Below are 18254 nucleotides of genomic sequence, written 5' to 3'. Positions count from 1 at the left end.
CTTAAAATGCTTTTTTTTTAAATTTACCCACTGAGCTTTAATTTGCACAGCTCAGATTATATCTACCTTCAGTGCAATCTGCATTTTCATCTCATTTTCTGACACTCAGCTCTCACCACACTCCGTCTTTCTCTCTCTGTCACCGTCTCTGACACTCTGCATCTCTGACATTGACAACTTCATTTGCATGGACAGAATCAAAGTCTACGTGTGATACAGTGACTCAAATGTACCTTTGCTGAACACCCACGGATGCTGCTGCTGTATCACGCTGCAGAGAGGCGAAAAAAAACCCTATTTTCTTCTTCCCTTTTTGCACATTCAGTCTGACTACTGATGAGGCTGTTAGTTTTTCTGGAGCTGTAGTTGAAGTGTGTGTTTAGTCACGTGCTAATGTTGGCAATGAGCAGCATATGGTCTGTGCATAAGTGTGTGTGTACGTGCATGCCAGGACGTGTGTGTGATTTACTTTTCTGCTTTTCTCGTCTCCTTTAAAGTACAAAATATTACATACAAATGTGAGTGTGTCTTTTTGCATGGTGCAGCATGTGTGTGTATTTTGGAGTCTGGTGATGTACCTAACCTGATAACTACCTCGGCTGAGTTCTGATCAGATCTCAGGCGGTCTGTTTCCTGTCAGTAAGCTAAATAGGATTTCCCCAAAATCATATTTTGCCGCCCTGCTCTCCTTTATGAGCAGAGACACACTAAACCACAGTCCCTTGTAATATTTGCCTCATTTACTTTGCTCCTATTACCCCTTAACAGCGCCAGCATCAGCACTTTCAGTATTTATAGCCTGAACCTTGAGCCGGTGTTCTCTTTGTTGCAGCGCTTTTATGACAAGATTTTCTCCCCCCTCCTCCTTTATCTCTCTTCAATCCCATCACCATTCTCTCTATCATTTTTCTTTGCCCGATTTCATTTCCTCCCTCCTCTCCCGCTCCCCAAACTCAATTCCCCTCCTTTCACCTCCATGCTTGTTCTTTCCACGCTCCCACGGCTCTCCCTCCCTTTCTCTCTCTCTCTTTCTCTCTCTTTCCTGCAGAGCCGGACTGGGCGTCGCTGACTTTGGGTGTGTTTGTTTGCCAGGCCTGCTCGCTCCTTCACCGGAGCATCCCCCACATCAGCCGGGTCAAGTCTATCCAGGACACGTGGGATGCCAGTGACGTGGAGGTAGGGCAGTAATAGAAAACGTACATCATAACTCGCATTGTAAAACCCCCACCTCCATCGAAAACAATGGTGTTCATTATGTTCTTTTATCTCAGACATGTTAGGATGTTACATACCTTGACATGTTTCGGCAGAAACTTCCGCCTTCCTCAGAAGTGTCACTTGGTGGTGGTTGTGACACGTCTTTATCAGCTGATCTGCAGGATGGTCACGCTTCCCTAATATCGGCTGATTGACAGATCAGCTGATAAAGACGCGTCACAACAACCACCAAGTGATACTTCTGAGCAAGGCAGAAGTTTCCACCGAAACATGTCAAGGTATGTAACATCCTGACATGTCTGAGATAAAAGAACAACCAAAGTCATTTAGTGCATTGCATTATGATTCTCAAGTTGAACATTTTCTTTTATGCAGAGAGGCAGACTACACATGGCTCATACAATAAACCTGAACAACTAGTGATTCTTATCGCTAAGGGAAAATTTTTAAGCACAAGGAAATTGGTGAATGCATTATCTTTTCTTAAGTCACTCGTTTGTCCTTTGAAAGGGATACTTTACTGATTTTCAACCAGCTTTGTATCATAACAATGTGGGTAGTATGTGCAAATGAACTGTGCTATATCGTAAGTGCTTACGATTACCATGACCTGGATGACTGAGAATCTTCACCGACGAACTGTGGTATACTTTTCTTGCCAGCACCTTTCATCTCCCGACTCAAGTCCGCCAGATGTCATACTTCGCTATAGGGCTGTTGCTTGAACCACAAATTTTATTCACGCATTATAGTATAGAAGGTGATTGAGAGAGAGACCTGTCCGTTTCTTTCTCAAACTCAGACTAAACTGTATTGCCTATTTCCCACATAAAATGTTTTCAGAAACATATTTTGGTGCACTGTTTAGCTGTATTTCAAGAGTTTGTGAATAGGAAGTGGGTGTTATACTACTTACTTTATTGTGTAAACAGAGGCAAAAAAAAACCCTCATATCAAACGGTAAAACTAGGCAGTGCTGATCAAATCTAAACCAAGATTCTGTAACTGTGTTGCCAATTTCTCAACTTAAATGTTGTCAGAAACATATTTTAGTGTACTGTTTAACTGTAGTTTGAGAATGTTTTTTACCAGCCGTCGCCATGTTGTTTTCAGATGGGAACTTGCATTATGTCATCCACCAGCATGAGCATATATTGCCCTGCCTTCATCTGCTAATAAAATAATCGGAAAAATGAGTTCCCAACCGGGAAGATTCACATGACTGCCCCATCAAGTTGAAACAACAACTCAGAACATCCGCAAAAGTCTTGGTACACAAGTTGCAGAGTTGACATCATATATGAAGAAACAACGTGGATGACAGTAAATGTTTGGCTAATGGAAATAAATGTTTTATTAATTCACATATTGCATGTCAATTATGGCTTACATATAATTTGTAATATGGTATTTGGTTGTAACCGTTAGTTGCTCCATGTAGAGTGACGTGGATGAGTAAGAAAAGTTATTTATTAGCATTAGTCAGGTAAGGCAATATTTTTAGAAGTTTTAGGGGATGCAACAAGTCTGGAACAAAATCTAACCAAGAAGCACATGAATGCAGTATAGAGTGCCGAAGTCACGCCCCTTCCGGCAGAGCTCATGGGACCTTAGATCGGAAAAAATATGAATGGCAGTGAATGGGGAGAGCAATATTATCTTTTGTTCCCATTTGAGTTGCGACATGAAATCTAAATATGTTGTTAATGAATTTAAAACATAAATTTTAAGGTCAAGAAAGTCATACTTTGTGGTAAAACTGTTGAGATATAAGCTTTTTAATTAGAAAGACTCAAGAGTACACAGGAGTGGTAAGTGATAAGTGGAACAAATATCAAAGCAGATATATAGATCTTGCTATGTTGGCAGCCAGGAAATGTATAACTTTAAATTGGAAAGAATCCAAACCCCCAGTATTAGTCCACTGGTGGAATGAACTCTCAAGCTACCTTACACTTAATAATAATATATATATATATATATATAACAATATATATTACAAGAGTAAAGGCAGATCCACAGACTTTTTAAAAATATGGCAATCTCATATAGAATTTGATTTTAAGAATTTCTTAGGTCAATGTAAGGCATAGTGACAATGATAAGACCTGAATGCAATAGTTTGCGTTGTTTTGTTGTTTTGTCTGTTGTAAGTGGGGTTTACCCACCTTTTATGTCTGTTTGTTTGGTTAGGTTTTTGGTTTTGTTGTTTTGTTTCTGTTTGTTATGAGGGTATATGTTTGAATATCATTTTGGTTATCTAACTGTTTATAAGGGTACCAGCCCCTACTTAGGATAGGAAAATCGGGACATGAAGTGTTTCCCTTTTCTACTTGTTTATAAATTCCCTACATCATGAAGTATGGTAGGAAGACTAATTATTTCAGTTTCATTGATATGGGAGGCCTACTTAGTGTTTTCAATTAATGTAATGAGTAGAATTTTACTCATTTTTACTCATTTTACTTTAAATTTGTATTACTTGCCATGATGATGGCACCTATGAAATATGTCTTGGTGTGTATGGACTCTGAGAGACTTGACATTTTATAGTACCCTCTACATTGGCAAGTTTTTTTTTTTTTTGTTTTTTTTTTGTTAATTTGTTTGGGTTTTTTTTCCTTTTTGTGAGGGAAACTGAGATGTGGGGTTAGTGTGCTATGTATGTATATCCCTCATGCTGTGATCAAAAATATAATAAAAAAAAAAAAAAAAAAAAGAGTACACAGGAGGAGGTCGCGTATGTGACGTCATAGCTTTCGCTCGCTTCCTGCAGCTTGGCCTCCCCGCTGAAATTCCACTGTTTTATGATTAATCGATTTATGATTGAAGATGTCTGTGTGTTTTGTGTCAGGTTGCAGTCACTCCAAGCTGCACTAAACGAGCGAAGGCTATGACGTCACATACGCGACCGCCTCCTGTGTAGTTTTTCTAATTACGTTTTTTTCAAAAGCTTATATCTCAGCAGTTTTACCACAAAGTATGACTTTCTTGACCTTAAAATTTATGTTTTAAATTCATTAATGACATATTTGGATTTCATGTCAAACGGGACCAAAAGATAATATTTCCCTCCTCATTCACTGCCATTCATATTTTTTCCGATCTAAGGTCCCATGAGCTTCACCGGAAGGGGCGTGACTTCGGCACTCTATTGGTCAGGTGCAGTGCAGTGCATTCTGGTAGTTGTAGCTTTTCTACCTCTTGAGTAAAACTGAAGGCCACAGCCCTTCTTCTCTGATCATGCAGCAAAAAATTCAAAAGCAGTTGTGTCTTTCTACTGCATAGACAGCCCATTTTTATGAAAAAAGCTTTTTACAGCAGTGAAATACTTATATATATAGAATAGTTTGCTTGCTTTCTTGCCAAAAATTAGATGAGAAGATTGTTACTGCTCTCAAATCTGGCAAACATGAAGCTACAGCCAGCAGCTAGTTAGCTTCGCTCAGTATGAAAATTGAACACAGCTAGCCCAGCTATGTTTGGAGGCAACTAAATCCGCCTACCAGCGCCTCTAAAGCTCACTTATTAACACATAATATCTTGTTTGTTTAATCCACACATAAAGAAAGTGTAAAAAGCTGCAAGGGTTTTGTGCCAGACTGTTTCATGGGTGAGACCAGTTGCCAGGCAACCAGTCGAGACTCCAGGAAGTTACTGGTATCGATCTCCTCATGTAACCCTCAGCAAGACAGCAAATAAGCACAGCGTTTCACAAAATGTTGCAACTATTCCTTTAAGAACAAATCTGTTTGCACAAGTGGTTCTTGCATGAGTCCCAATATAATGACACACACTGTGTCCAAATTCTTAATTCTGCAAATCCCAGTACACTCAACATGCATAATTAGCATGTGGATAATATGACTATGAATGCAATACAGACAAATAGTATGAAGTATGGAGCCCATTGTAACTACAGAGTCTAAAACTGTACCATTACTTTTTTTTGTTTCCATGGAAACAACCTATTCAGGGGACATTTTCTTAACAATATGACAGAAAATAAAGCAGGATGAGGAAAGATGTCACTGAAATAAAGGCAAAGTGATGGATTTTTTAGAGCCGAAGCAGCTCTGCGTGCTGACACATGCTGTAGGTGCAGATCTCATTAAGTCAAACCGCTGGCTGCTGATTTTTCCACTGTGCTTGTCGGTCAGGGATGGGTTTTAGGTAGGTTACAACAGAAAGAAAGTAAAGTCTTATCTGGCTTAGTATAGCCTGATCAGTCCAGTAAAAATGCTTTGATTGACTGCAATACCAGCACTTCGACACATTTCAAGTCCTTGTGCAAGACAATGAATTCTTATCTCCTCAAGAGCATTGATTGTCAGCTGACCCTCACCTCTGACCTCCCTTTGGAGGCAGAGTATTTCCTCACAGGGATCAATAAAGTACCATTCCATTAGTAAGACTGTTTACACTTTCCTCCCGTGTGTAAAAAGAAGCAGAGCTGTTGTGTGCCTTGCAAATACGCCCCCCTTCAGAAATCTGTCAGCAAGAAATATGAGCGCTGTGCAAAATTGTAAACACAGAAAAACATATTTGGAGGTCGTTTGAGAGACTAATAAAAAAATAGCTTTTGTTCTGCTACGGAAGAGTGAAGTTGTCCCTTGAATGCATCATGTCAGCCCTTTAACACCACCACTGGGTGACAAAAGGGACTTTGGGGGAGGTGATGCTGGCATGAGTCATGAGGAAAAACAGGAGATTGGAGAGGTGGGAGGACAATAATTGGGATGTAAAGGGTATTTGACTTAAAAGGACAGTGAGTTTGTACGAGGCAACATGTAAGAATGGTGGGTGTTTGGAGATAAAACCTAAACACAAGCAAGAGTATTACGTGAATGGACGACTGGTTTGATTACAGTGTTGGAAAAAAGGATAGTCAGGGCTATGTGTTAAATCTCTCCTTCTGTAATTGTAGTGCTGGGAGAGTTTAGGGGTGATTTTGAGATGCCAGTCTTTTATTGTTGAGACTTCTGGAGCTGTTTTGGTCCCACTCCAATAAAACATCCACAATCAGAAGGGACATTTTTGTCTAACAGCCAAAATAGTAGGGCTGGGTATTGGTACTTGAAACCTTTAAGGTATTGACCGAAATAACCCAGTACAAAGCAGTATCAAAACATCTGCAGTAAAATGAAACCTGCAATCTTTTTGGTACCCAGATCTAGAGGGAAATGCTGTTTGTATGGTTTTGCTTGCAGACAATCAAGGAAGCATTCTCTGATTTAACGGGAGGTGGCTCCATTCATTTCTTTTTTTTTTTTCTGTAGCATTAGGTGTCCCTGATTTGAGATTTCAAATTTTGGTCAAATATGTATGTTTCAGCCTTAAGATGCTATTTTCCAGAGCCCTCCTGAAAACTTTTTTCCACATGTCCTGACACAGTTTTCTGCACGATGTTGCTACATAAGTCCACATACTGCTGTGGACGCCACATCAATTTAGTTCCCAAACGATCGAGTCGCTGGTAGACTGGCAACTCCCGTGTGCTGTGAGGTAAAATTGCCGTTTATGTCAGTTGAGTCTGGTGGCTTTGAAGAGAGCGCTGTAACCTACATCACCTCTTTGATAACGGCTGAGTGGGAGTTTTTATTTGACAAGCACGTAAAAGAACGCAGATGGCCCTTTAATGTGACATGTGATTGACCCACTACGGCAACAGCATGATAGCATGGTAGCATTTTATGCGAAGAGAGCTTCCATTCAGATGATAGCTATCTGATAAAGTAGAAAAATAAAGTTTTTAAATGACATTAAATATTGTATGGGTATCACTTTAGGGGTATGGTAACGTCCTATTCACAAAGGATATTGCGCTAATGATATACCAGCGCAAACACGCCCACAAAGTTTGGCTGCTGAGTGCAGTTTGCCCCTGATTGCAATTAGCCACATGGCAAAGTTATTTTTTTCACTTAACTGCGTGTGGCTATTAGCGCTGGTATTAGTTAGGCTAATTAGACTTTGTTTGGCAAAGTATTGAATTCTGTAGACTATACCCTCATGTAGTGATGTCTGCTGGTGAGTCAGTCTAACAGTGTTGGATGGGTTGAAGCTGTGGATTTGACCAAGTTTGACCACTTTATCACTATTCCCTCTCATTTGTAGCTGTTTTTTCATAATCTTTTGAATTTAATATGAATTATGGAACCGTTTTTGTTCACGTTTGTTTCCCCCATTTCGTAAAATAAATGATTGAAAGTTGCTTTTGAAGTGCGTGACAGAAGTGCGTTTTGAGAACGACCGCAGACTGTCCCCTGTTCAACACATCAATATCTTCGGATGCCATTAAAGTAATAATGATTATAATAATAATAATGTCAAAATATTATTTACAGACTGATTAAACAGACGATCACTGCTGCCATGATCACTGGAAAGTCTGGGCGAGAGGCTTCCACAGAGGAGCGCCCAGTTTGCACCAGCTTTCTAAAGACGTTATTTACTTCACTCAAACTGCGTGTGGCTATTAGCGCTGGTGTTAGTGAATTAGACGTTGTTTATCAATGAGGCTCATTTGCATAGAAAGGGGCAATTATAGCGCCAAATATATGCACATTACGTCATTTAAATACGTGCAAATAACACCGGAGCACCGAGATGCAATCTGCTTGGCAGCGCAGTTAGTGGAGCATTTCACCCTCTGCGTGTGCTTTGTGAATGAGACGGTATCTGTTTGCTCCATTTTTACCAGTTTAGCGGCCGCAAAAGCCACGCAATCCTTTTGTGAATTCGGCCCTCGGTCCATAATTTTTGTCCAAAATTGTTGTACGTCTAAAAGTAAATACAACCTCACATTATGTCCTGTTTGCATACTTATTCCGAAACTGTCATCCGTCAAAAAAAATATTTTATCTTCTGCATTTTTGGCATCAGTCAGAAGCCTTTCGAGACGTCTGACCAAGAATCAATAAAGAAAATGCAGCGGCTGGACACAACCACAACAAGACAGAGGAACGAGGCGCACAGAATCATTTCATAACTCAGATATCTCATGCACAACAGGTCAGTTAGTAATATTCATGTGGACGATGAAGAAGAGGAGGAGGATGTGGACTTGCGGTGTCATTTATGTTTGAATATTTTAACCAGCAGCAAATGAGAGGTTGAGGTCTTATCTATAAATAAATGTGTCCTCGTGTTCACAAATGTTTTTGTTTTTTTTAAATTAGGTGATTTGTGATTAAAGTCATGTTGTGCATTTGTGCCAACCGGTCCCATCATAGGGTTTAAGTAGTTGGATCAAATGTTACCGTAAAAAAACGAAGCAATCAATGGAAACAATTTGAACCTTTAATTCAAACAAGAACCATAAAACCCGAGCTTTCATTAGAATATCTATCCATTTTTAAAACCAAGCAACCTTTTTAAGCCAGTTTTTAATCACTTGGAATGTATAATTTTGCCATTGACCATTCAAAATAGTAATGAAAAATTAACAATATAAACATTCTTTTTCAACTTTTAAAATAGTTTTAGTCTCCCAAAATACAGTTACAGTTCAATTTAAATCTGTGTGGCAACCAACCCTGCGCACATTTTACCAGACTTTGAGATGAAATTAAGTTACCATCACTCATCACAGACTTTCAAATCCTGTCAAACTGTAGCTAACCCCCACATCTACTAACTACAGTTGACACATTTCTAGCATCTCTGTCTAGCACAGTTTAATTATACATTTAGTTGACAGACCACTTTTTTACTTTCGATACAGTAAAGCTGAAATGTCACCCTCACCATGAGTGTTAGTGACTTTCAGATGTTTTAACATGGGAGCAGGTGAAGAAAGCAAACATTTTGATGTTTCAGTTTGTTTCTGTGATCTTCAAAGGACCAGAAAATATGTGTGCCAACCATCCCCGGGCTCCCCTAGTTTGTAGAGAGGCATTGTCAGTTGACAGTTGCAAAACTGAGATTAATAAAGCAATTAGTCCATACCCATTGAGTGCACAGTTGCCCACGTACAGTTTCACATGGTGTGTGTTTGGGATACAGGTCATAGGAAATTGCAGATTAAATAGTCAACTGAACCCATTAAGAAGAGCAATGTATTCAGACAGAGTTGTTGTGAATTTGATAGTACGATTGCTTTATTGAAAGTACAGTAGAACCATTGCCAATAGTGGGATAGTTAGTGGGCTAAAATTGTCCATTAGTAGTTGAGGTAGCACGTTGAAAGGCAGATAGTTGAAGTGTTTATATGTTGTATTGACTTAAAAGTGGGTCGCACTGGTAGTTCACATGGGAAAGGTGCGGCTAGCCCTTGTTGCAGCGGTGGGGGTTGGAATCCGGCCTGCGTTCTTTGCTGCATGTCTTCCTTGCTCTCTCTCTCCCATCCTTCCTGTCATGCTTCACTGTCCTGTCAAATATAGGCAAAAAAAGAGGCGTCCTGTTCTACATATCTACCAAGTTTAGTAAAAATTGATATGGCGGTTAGGCCTAGATAAGAAATTAGCTCTCTAGCGCCCCCATTTTGTTTGATGAGCCACACCCTCCGCAATATTCATTGCCTTATAGAAGCTCAGTTTTAGTAAGTTTCCCAAATTTTGCCAAGAGGGAACTTTAGATATTGGTCCCTAGATTATGTTCACCGAGTTTCATGCAGATCGGTCAAACTTCCTAGAAAGAGATTGATTTGAAGTGTTTCTCAAAAAATTAAAAATGGCGGAAAATCTATATAACCGTAAGTTGTAGGTTCTTGAGGCAAATTTGTTCCTCATGAGGAGAGGCATCTCTGTGCAAAGTTTCATGTCTCTACGACATACGGGGCATGAGATATGCCCATTCAAAGTTTGCAATTTCAATCGTTTGCTATAGCGCCCCCCTTTGGCCAATTGATGTAATATTGCTTCATTCGCATCCTCCCATGACCCTCTACCACTGTGCCAAATTTCACATGGATTGACCAAGTCAGTGAGGAGAAAAACGTGGAACAGAGACACAGACACACCCACAGACAGAGTTTTTGTCATCATATAGTAAGATAGAAGAAAAACATAAAAGGGTACAGTTGCTACATTTGTCCACAACAAGTAACTCCACGTTAAGGCTACTGGCACTTGTATGTGCAGGAGCAGATGGATGTAGAACAGCTGAGATTTATCATTGTTAACTGCGTGAGGGTGGGAGTGCATGTTTTAATTAATAAGGCTTCGGCTCTTTGTTTTACATGATGCCGTTGAGAATAAAAATCACACTTGCCTGGTATCATTTGTTGTTGCCTTGTAAATGACGTTATCATGAATGTGTTATTTTATTGCGCAGTAAGTGAATGTCAGGCTTTGCAGATGTTTGTGACTCACAGTCTGAAATAGTGAGCACTTCACACAAAGGGAAGGCATACCTAATAATGGATAGTGGAAAGGAGGTGATTATTAAATGGCACTAAAACGTTCCAGATCTTCTGCTTTGATGACATTAATGTCATGTTCTAAATGTCACATCTGAGGTGTAGAATGCATCACATTTTGGCAGCAGATGTGTCACGTTGATTCCCGTGACTTTCTTCAGAGGTTCGTATTTCGGTTGAATTTTCTGCTGCTATTTGACCTCTGTAATAAAACGCCAGAGTGCTGCATCCCTTCCCAGAGCCCCTCAGAGGAGAAGAGAGGCACATTGAGGGATCCAGCCAGCTGGATTGGGCTCAGGGATTATCCTTGGATGAAACGAACAATGGAGGGAACGGGGGAAGAAGGCAGACACGTCCCAGTGCGGTGTAGCCAATTCTACAATTAATCCCACAGCTGAAGAAGTTCTGTCATACTTAAGATTTTCTGTGCTTTAGCCCAGTTTTTGTTGTCTCATTTAAAATTTAATGCTATTTTCCTTTTTCCTATTGTAGTTTTGTTGTCACCATTGTCCAGGTCTTACTTTTTTGAAATGTCACGGCTGCTGCAATGTCGATCTGCTGTAAAAGGTGACTTTTTTAAAAAAAAATAAAAATAAAAAAAAGTAAGAAAAAATGTGTCTATTTTATAATGTCCTTAAGGTATTAAGAAGTTGGTGCTATGTTTGTTTTATCTTGAATCTTTTTATCTTGGTTTTATTTTGAAATCCAGGTGACAACAAGGAGAAACATTCAGACTATTATTATTGCTATTATCATAGTAACACAGTGCAGATCCAATCAAAATGTTAATTGCTGGCAAGGGCGTAGGTTTCATTTCAGTGTTTGGGGGGGGGGGGGGGGGGCACACATATGAAACAGAAGGTTTGAAGCAGGGGCATAAATATAGACACTGCAGGCAGTGTGGTTGCATTGGGGCCCTTGAGGTCGGGGGCATAGAGAGAGTGGGCCCTCCAACAATGTGTTAGGAGGAGAATAGGTCCTTATGAGTGATTGCCAACTTGATGGCCAACTTATGTCCTTGAAAAAGGCAAACCCATCTTTGTCATTTTCCTTTTTTTTTTTGGTAAAATAGTCAATAGCATCTACCACAAAATTATGCTTATTCTACATAAACTATAACAAACTGTTGTTAATTTTAATTCATATTTTTTGTTTTCTGTGGTATTTTTTGTCATATACAGATATGCAATATGTTTGTTGATGTTATCTAATGTCAATTCTCTGATCATGTGATGAGACGATATGTGCACAATGGTGTGCACTAGGGTCTGTCATAATAGCGGGCATTGGAGCCTGTCATAACTACCTTACACCACTGGTTTGGAAGTCCTTCACTAGAAGATTTTGAACATCAAACACTTGATTTCCTGTATTCTAGTGATTTATTTTCATCGAGAGCTGAGCTGACACCTGCGGGATCCTGAGCCGAAGTGTAGTCATGGTCGTCGGGGATTGTAGCCTCCTCTCCCAGTGTGTCATCCTCTGTGTCATACCCTCGCTCTTTCCTCTCCCAAACTCCCAGTCTTGAAGGTGGAACACAGAAATTGTTCCATTCAAACAACGCTGGAGCCGTTCCGTCTTTAACAGTCACTGCACTGTCTCATAGCTGGTTCACGAACATCCTCTTTCTTGAAATGCCGACTACAAACTTGGGTATGCGAGCTAGCTGTAAATTTCTCCCTCCAGATAGTGACAATCCATTGTCACCTGGTTTCCGCATCGGAGGAAAAACTAAGTAATTACTGGAAGCTTGACAAAGAGGCACTTAGTGAAGTTCAGCGGAATAAAAACGCAGAAGTGATGTGGCTGTCTTAGCTTTAACAGGAAGTACATCAGCACCACTGTGTGCATATAGCTCATTTGTGGCCTTTCTGCATCAATTTATGGTGGAAATATCTTTAATTTTGTCAAAATAAAAGTCCTCTGCTACTTTTATGTTTTTATTGGAGGGTTAAAATCGTTAAACGTTAAATATGGTGTTAGATAAACTGTATTTTGCTTGCCAATTCACCCTGGACATGTTAAATGAATCACCGTGGAAGCCACTGTATATTTGTTGAAGTGGATATCTGACTGTGAGCAGTATTAAGATGACCAAATTGTGTTTTCCTGTCTCTGTTTCAGTTGATGGCTGCCACAGGAAACAATGCAGCCAGGGCCAAATATGAGCAGAAGGTTCCTGCTTTCTACTACAGACCAACACACACTGACTGCAAGTAAGTGTTTTTTCACTTGTCCCTTCCAAAACAGGAATACTTGAGGAGCAGCCAGTGTGAGCTTTGTACAAGCAGTTTATTGTCTGAAAAGAGAAAATATGCTAAATGAATTAGCCTACATGCTAGTTAGCTAAAAGACATCAAGGCTAACATTAACCGAGCAGATACATTTTGTCAGTTTAGTGATAAATACACCATGTTACAATATTCACTTTCCAACTACCTCTTGTTTTGCATGGTCATTAAGTATTCTGTGAGTCAGTTTTCCACTGAGCTTCCACAATGGCACCCGTGTCACTTAAAGGTCAGTGTTTGTGTGTCATTATGTAATATAACCTTTACTGGACAAAATATCAAAGGTGACTCCTAAGTTCACTCATATTTTGACTACTGTTTCCTCTATAAATAGTAAAAAGATAGAGAGTGGTGTGTTCTTTTGTGTTGCTATTGCTAACAGGAGCCAACTGGCTACAGCTAGGCTGCTGGATTGCCTTTTTCCTGGAAGCCATTTTGACATAAGCACAGGTGTAAACACTAGACTGGCTGTACCATCGTTAATGTTATTAGTAACACCTGCAGGGGCGGACTGGCACTGAGATTTAGCACTTTTGAGATGGAAAGGCTTTTTATGAGAGCACCCGAAGGGCATGTGCAGAATATTTTTTAGCAATAATTTTAACAGTTTTTCAGGTATAAAGAGAATCTGATGATGCTGAAGACCTTGAAGACACTTCAGGATGTCTTCCTGAAACCTGCCTCCTCAGTTTGTATCTCTAATTTAGCCTACTTCACAGTCACATAATATTATATTCAATAGTGCACCTGTAATTGGATCTATGCAGGTTCCTGCTCCCTCCTCCTCCATCCGTTCCTTTTCAGAGCCATGTTCACCTGTAGAGGAAGTATTTAACAAGTCGATTTTATCGCTAGGCTGACCATCAAATATTATATGCCTTATGGGCTATAATACAAAAAAGAATCGATGAGTAATGTAGAGGAAAATTATCAAATTTACATGTTTATTTTGCATTCAAAGTTGGTGACAGTGTTTTGAACACTTAGGAGAAGTTTAACCTTCTCTAACTTTTGTGCACTGAGACTGACTAGTACACCTTAGAAACTTTTTGTGCCAGGCTGTAAACATGTTTATTTATGCTGTATTGTCAGCACTTTAACATGGGGGTCTAATGGGAATTGACTAAGTGGCAATGCAAGCCAGTGCAAGGGTGCCAAAAACTGCAGTTCAGCGAATGACCACTTGAGGTAGCCTCAAAAACAGAGTTAAACCACCCCACACCCATGTTAAAATGCAAAAAATATATTTACTGCCCGGTGCAAAAACAGTTTTGATCTTGCTAGCTATTGTCAACATTCATGACAACTGTACAGGGGGTGAATTTTAAAAAAAAAAAAAAAAAAACATACTCGTTTACATTTTAATAATGCCAAAAGTTATGCATATTTAAAAGCGGGGATGATTTAGTGTCAGGCTGTCAGATCCATCCCTCACTCCCTCATAGCCCCAAGCTCTCATCCAAATATGGGCACTTTTGTCTCCAAAAAACCAAGATGGCGATTTCCAAAATGTTGAACTGGCTTCAGAACGGCAGCCCACAAACCACTGGGTGACGTTACAGTTGCTACGTCCATTATTTATACAGTCTATGGGATTGGCTATCCTCTAGGGTCAGCCTCAAGTGGCCGTCAGAGGAACTGCAGTTTTTGGTACTTAGACGTTGGCTTCATTTTTCATCCCTGAAGGGTTGCTGCTTGCACAGACTACTGGATACTTTCAGTTTCGGTTGTTTCAATTGCTACCTGATATTACAGAGTACCCCTGCCGAGTCACTACAGCTATAGGCTCCCCAATGGCCAGTCCAAAACTGAATGCCTGTGCCTTTCTTTCTATGACAAGTCAAAATATTTTTAGCCTTTATAGAGCGTGGAATTAGTAAGAGAGCTAACGTTAGATATGGTGTCATCAGTTAGCCTTGCCGATAGCAATCACTGCAACAACAAAACACCCTGTGGCTTAAAAATAGCTTTTCCATAGACCCTCCCTGTAAAAACAAGGCCTTTTTAACTTCAGATTCATAATACAAATGGTAATATTAGCAAAGCTTTCCCAGACTTTAGAAAAGTTATCTTTGTTTGCGTGACATCTGGGCTAAATGTAAAGTGTATGTAATGTTAATATCTTTGGTAGGGATGTAACAATTCACTAAATTCCTGGTTTAGTTTGACGGTACAGTACGTTTTCAATACAGCAAAAAAGTAGAAATTCCATAGAAATTTCCTTGATATTTAAATGTTTTTATTTTATGTTATTAAGATTTATTTGTTTATTAAAGCTAACTTTGAACAATGATGGAGCTATACCTGAGTGGGTCTTCTGTTTCAGGTTGGGGATAGGATGGGCAGACAGCATGTTGCCAGTTACGATGTGTGTGCTGCCTTGTTGAGCGCAGTGGCCCTGAGAACATTATATTTCATGCAATCTAAGCTGTATATTTTATTTTCCAAATGTAACAGGATAGTGAAACATATCATTCGATCTGTAATGCATACCAAACTGAAAGCCTCATACCGAATGGTTCAATACAAATACGTGTACTGTTACACCCCTAGTCTTTGGGCAACATCCATGCTCTGGTGCTAATTATCTGTGGGGAGATTATTAAGAGCAACCCTTTCATGCTACACATAGCCATTTGTTTTATTGTTAATCTAAAAATATTAAGTAGTGCAGCTTTAATGCTTAATTTCTGTATGTAATATTGGCCATTGTTGAGCTCCACACTTCTCTTCTCACACTGCCTGAAACTGAATGTGATAAGAAAAGGCTGAATGCAGAGGCAGGTACACTGCATGCCGATAAGTGCTAAAGTGATGCAAATACCGTGTGGTGGGACATTGTTACTGTAAATGAAGATATAGTATACAGTTTCACACCTCTCACTGTGTATATCACATAAATATCTCTTCCTCTTTTGCTGTAAAAGCCCCTGTGGTCGACTGTTTCATGTTTTATGTTTTAGATCTTTGAATCAAAGTGAATTAATTAGGTTTAAGCTTTTTTTTTTTAACAACATCACAGTTCTGTAAGCATACATTTTAATTTATCTGGAGGCTGCTGTATAGCACAGATCTTTCTACACCAACAAATATATATTTTTGAGTCTGCCTCCAGGAATAGTTTTTCTTCTATTGTACCTTTTCCTACTGCAAACACTTTGGTTGTGTAAGCTGAGGTGGTGACACAGATTTTCTTGGGCATTTTCAGCTTGTCCATCCATCTCTCTCTGTGTCTGCCTCCCTCCAACTGAGTTTGATTCAAATAGAAGCAGAAGACAGGCAGAGTGAGATAAAGCTCAGATGAAAGAGAAGTGTCTTCCTCTGTGTCTGTGCCATTGTGTCTTGTGTTCGCTCACTCTACTCCCCCGAGAACCACAGGGTTTTAGTTCCTATCCAGTGTCACTAGAAGGTGTCATTCAAAGAGATATCTGCTAAGAGTACGACACGTTACCTCTTGATGTTGATAGAATGGCTGTTTGGAGCCTGAAGCGGAGATTGAAAGGTTGAGAGATGCAGAGAAGGAAACAGGATGAGAGAGATTGTTGGCATGGTGATGTGCTGACTGTTGCCATTTGTTTCTCCACACATTGAAGAGGAAGAAGGTCTAAAATTGAGAATGTAACAACAGACAAACTGGTGTGAGAACTAACTGTGTGTGTTTCTATGTCTCCAGGATGCTGAGAGAGCAGTGGATCAGAGCCAAGTACGAGAGGAATGAGTTTGAGTTCATCGAAAAACAGGAACCTTACTCTGCAGGTACTGACATGTTGGTATTACTATACTTCTGAAGACCCTCATGCAAGCAGATTTTTTGAATATTTGGCCGGTTAGAAGGTGCATACTTAAATATATAATGATGACCTACGCACTAAAAGGACATGGTCTCAGCTATGTAAAAACAACAGAGAAGGGGGCACTCATGTCACATGACTCGACTTGTGTCAGAGTTGATCCGCAAATTTAAGGACTTTAGACTTGATTGACTAACATCGATAAAGACTTGATTTATTATTTATGACTTGAGACTTGACTTAGACTTGACTTTTTTTTATTAAATATTTGCATTTTATAGAGAGAGAAGTTACATTTTTTCCTCTGACTCATGATTGGATGATTCCTTGTGCAATGAGTGCAAACCTGGCAACCTACTAGGACGCGCGTGCAGCTATGATGGAGGGGGCTAGTCCAGATCATCAGAATTTGATTTGACTTGTGACTTGCTTGAACTCAGCAAGGACTGTATTGCTTGTCTTACAGCGGGGACTTGACTTGCTTGATTCTCACTAAGGTATCATGGGACTTGTTTGAGTCTTGAAGGTTAAGACTTGATTTTGAAACATGCTTGTGACTTGCACAGGTTTTTCTTACTCTCGCCTCTAAAAAACGCTATTAAAGGATTAGTCTTATGCACATTTTTTTTGCCAAGAGTTAGATGTGATACCATAATCGTGTCTGTATGGTAAATATGAGCCAGGAGACAGTTAGCTTAACTTACCATAAATACTGGCAACAGGGAGAAACAGCCAGCCTGACTCTGTCCAAAAGTAAGAAAATCTGCCTACCAACATATCTAAAGCTCACCAACTAACATTATATCTTCTTTGTTTAATTCTTACAAACACCAAAGTGCTTTTTTTCCCTGCCTGGCCAAAAAATAGTCCAGAGCAATGGCTAGCTGTCTTCTTCTGCTTCCAGTCTTTATGCTCAGTTAAGATTATCTTACCATCTCCAGAATGTAGCTGCATATTTACTGGATAGATATGAGTGGTATCAATGTGATCATCTAACGCTGCCTATTTCCCAAAATGTCAAATACAGCTTTGAAAAAAAAAAAGTTAAAATGTCATGTAATGTTAATTCTCTGCATTCAAAGAAAGCCTGAAAAGCATCTCTGCGACACTCAAGTTCAGGCTAAGACCAGCAAAGTATCTTCACTCCTCACTTATGCTTCCCTCATTTAGCCTATAGAGAGGCGAAGTCCCTCTCCTTCCGGTGTTTCACATGGAACCTTAAAGCGGTAAAAAGATGTGCAGTAGTCAGCAACGAATGACAAATAATTTTTTATCACATTTTAAGTATGCCTTGGATTATACTTATGATGTTTGTTAATTGTAAAGGATAATTTTGTAAGTCAAGAACATTGCAGTTTACCACAGGTTTGTTGGAACAGTTTAGTTTTGTGTGAAACTGCAAGGTGAATTACATCTCTTATAATATATGTCACCTACATCCCTCTGTTCCAAAAAACTGCGACTTCCTCCATTGTGTGGGCAACTGGGCAGGTCAGCAAGAGATGCAAAAACATAGCAGTGTTTTCATTTCATGATTTTTTGTAACTAACCTGTAAATATGATGCAATATTTGATATTCATCATGATTTCCTG

At 39.6% G+C, this 18254-nt stretch overlaps 1 protein-coding gene across 1 annotated transcript in view; it reads left to right on the top strand.

Annotated features, from left to right (window-relative positions):
* LOC117246722 (arf-GAP with dual PH domain-containing protein 1) overlaps positions 1-18254 on the top strand; it is a 45867-nt gene that overhangs the window by 15143 nt on the left and 12470 nt on the right. The window contains exons 2-4 of the mRNA XM_033610658.2: positions 1049-1176; positions 12704-12795; positions 16544-16626. Of these exons, the coding sequence (XP_033466549.2) occupies positions 1049-1176; positions 12704-12795; positions 16544-16626 (303 nt within the window). The remainder of the gene's footprint in view (positions 1-1048; positions 1177-12703; positions 12796-16543; positions 16627-18254) is intronic.

This window comes from Epinephelus lanceolatus, chromosome 21 (assembly GCF_041903045.1).
Source record: "Epinephelus lanceolatus isolate andai-2023 chromosome 21, ASM4190304v1, whole genome shotgun sequence".
Taxonomy (NCBI): Eukaryota; Metazoa; Chordata; class Actinopteri; order Perciformes; family Serranidae; genus Epinephelus; species Epinephelus lanceolatus.
Note: the sequence above shows the minus strand (reverse complement) of the source record. Positions and strands in the feature narration are given on the sequence as shown.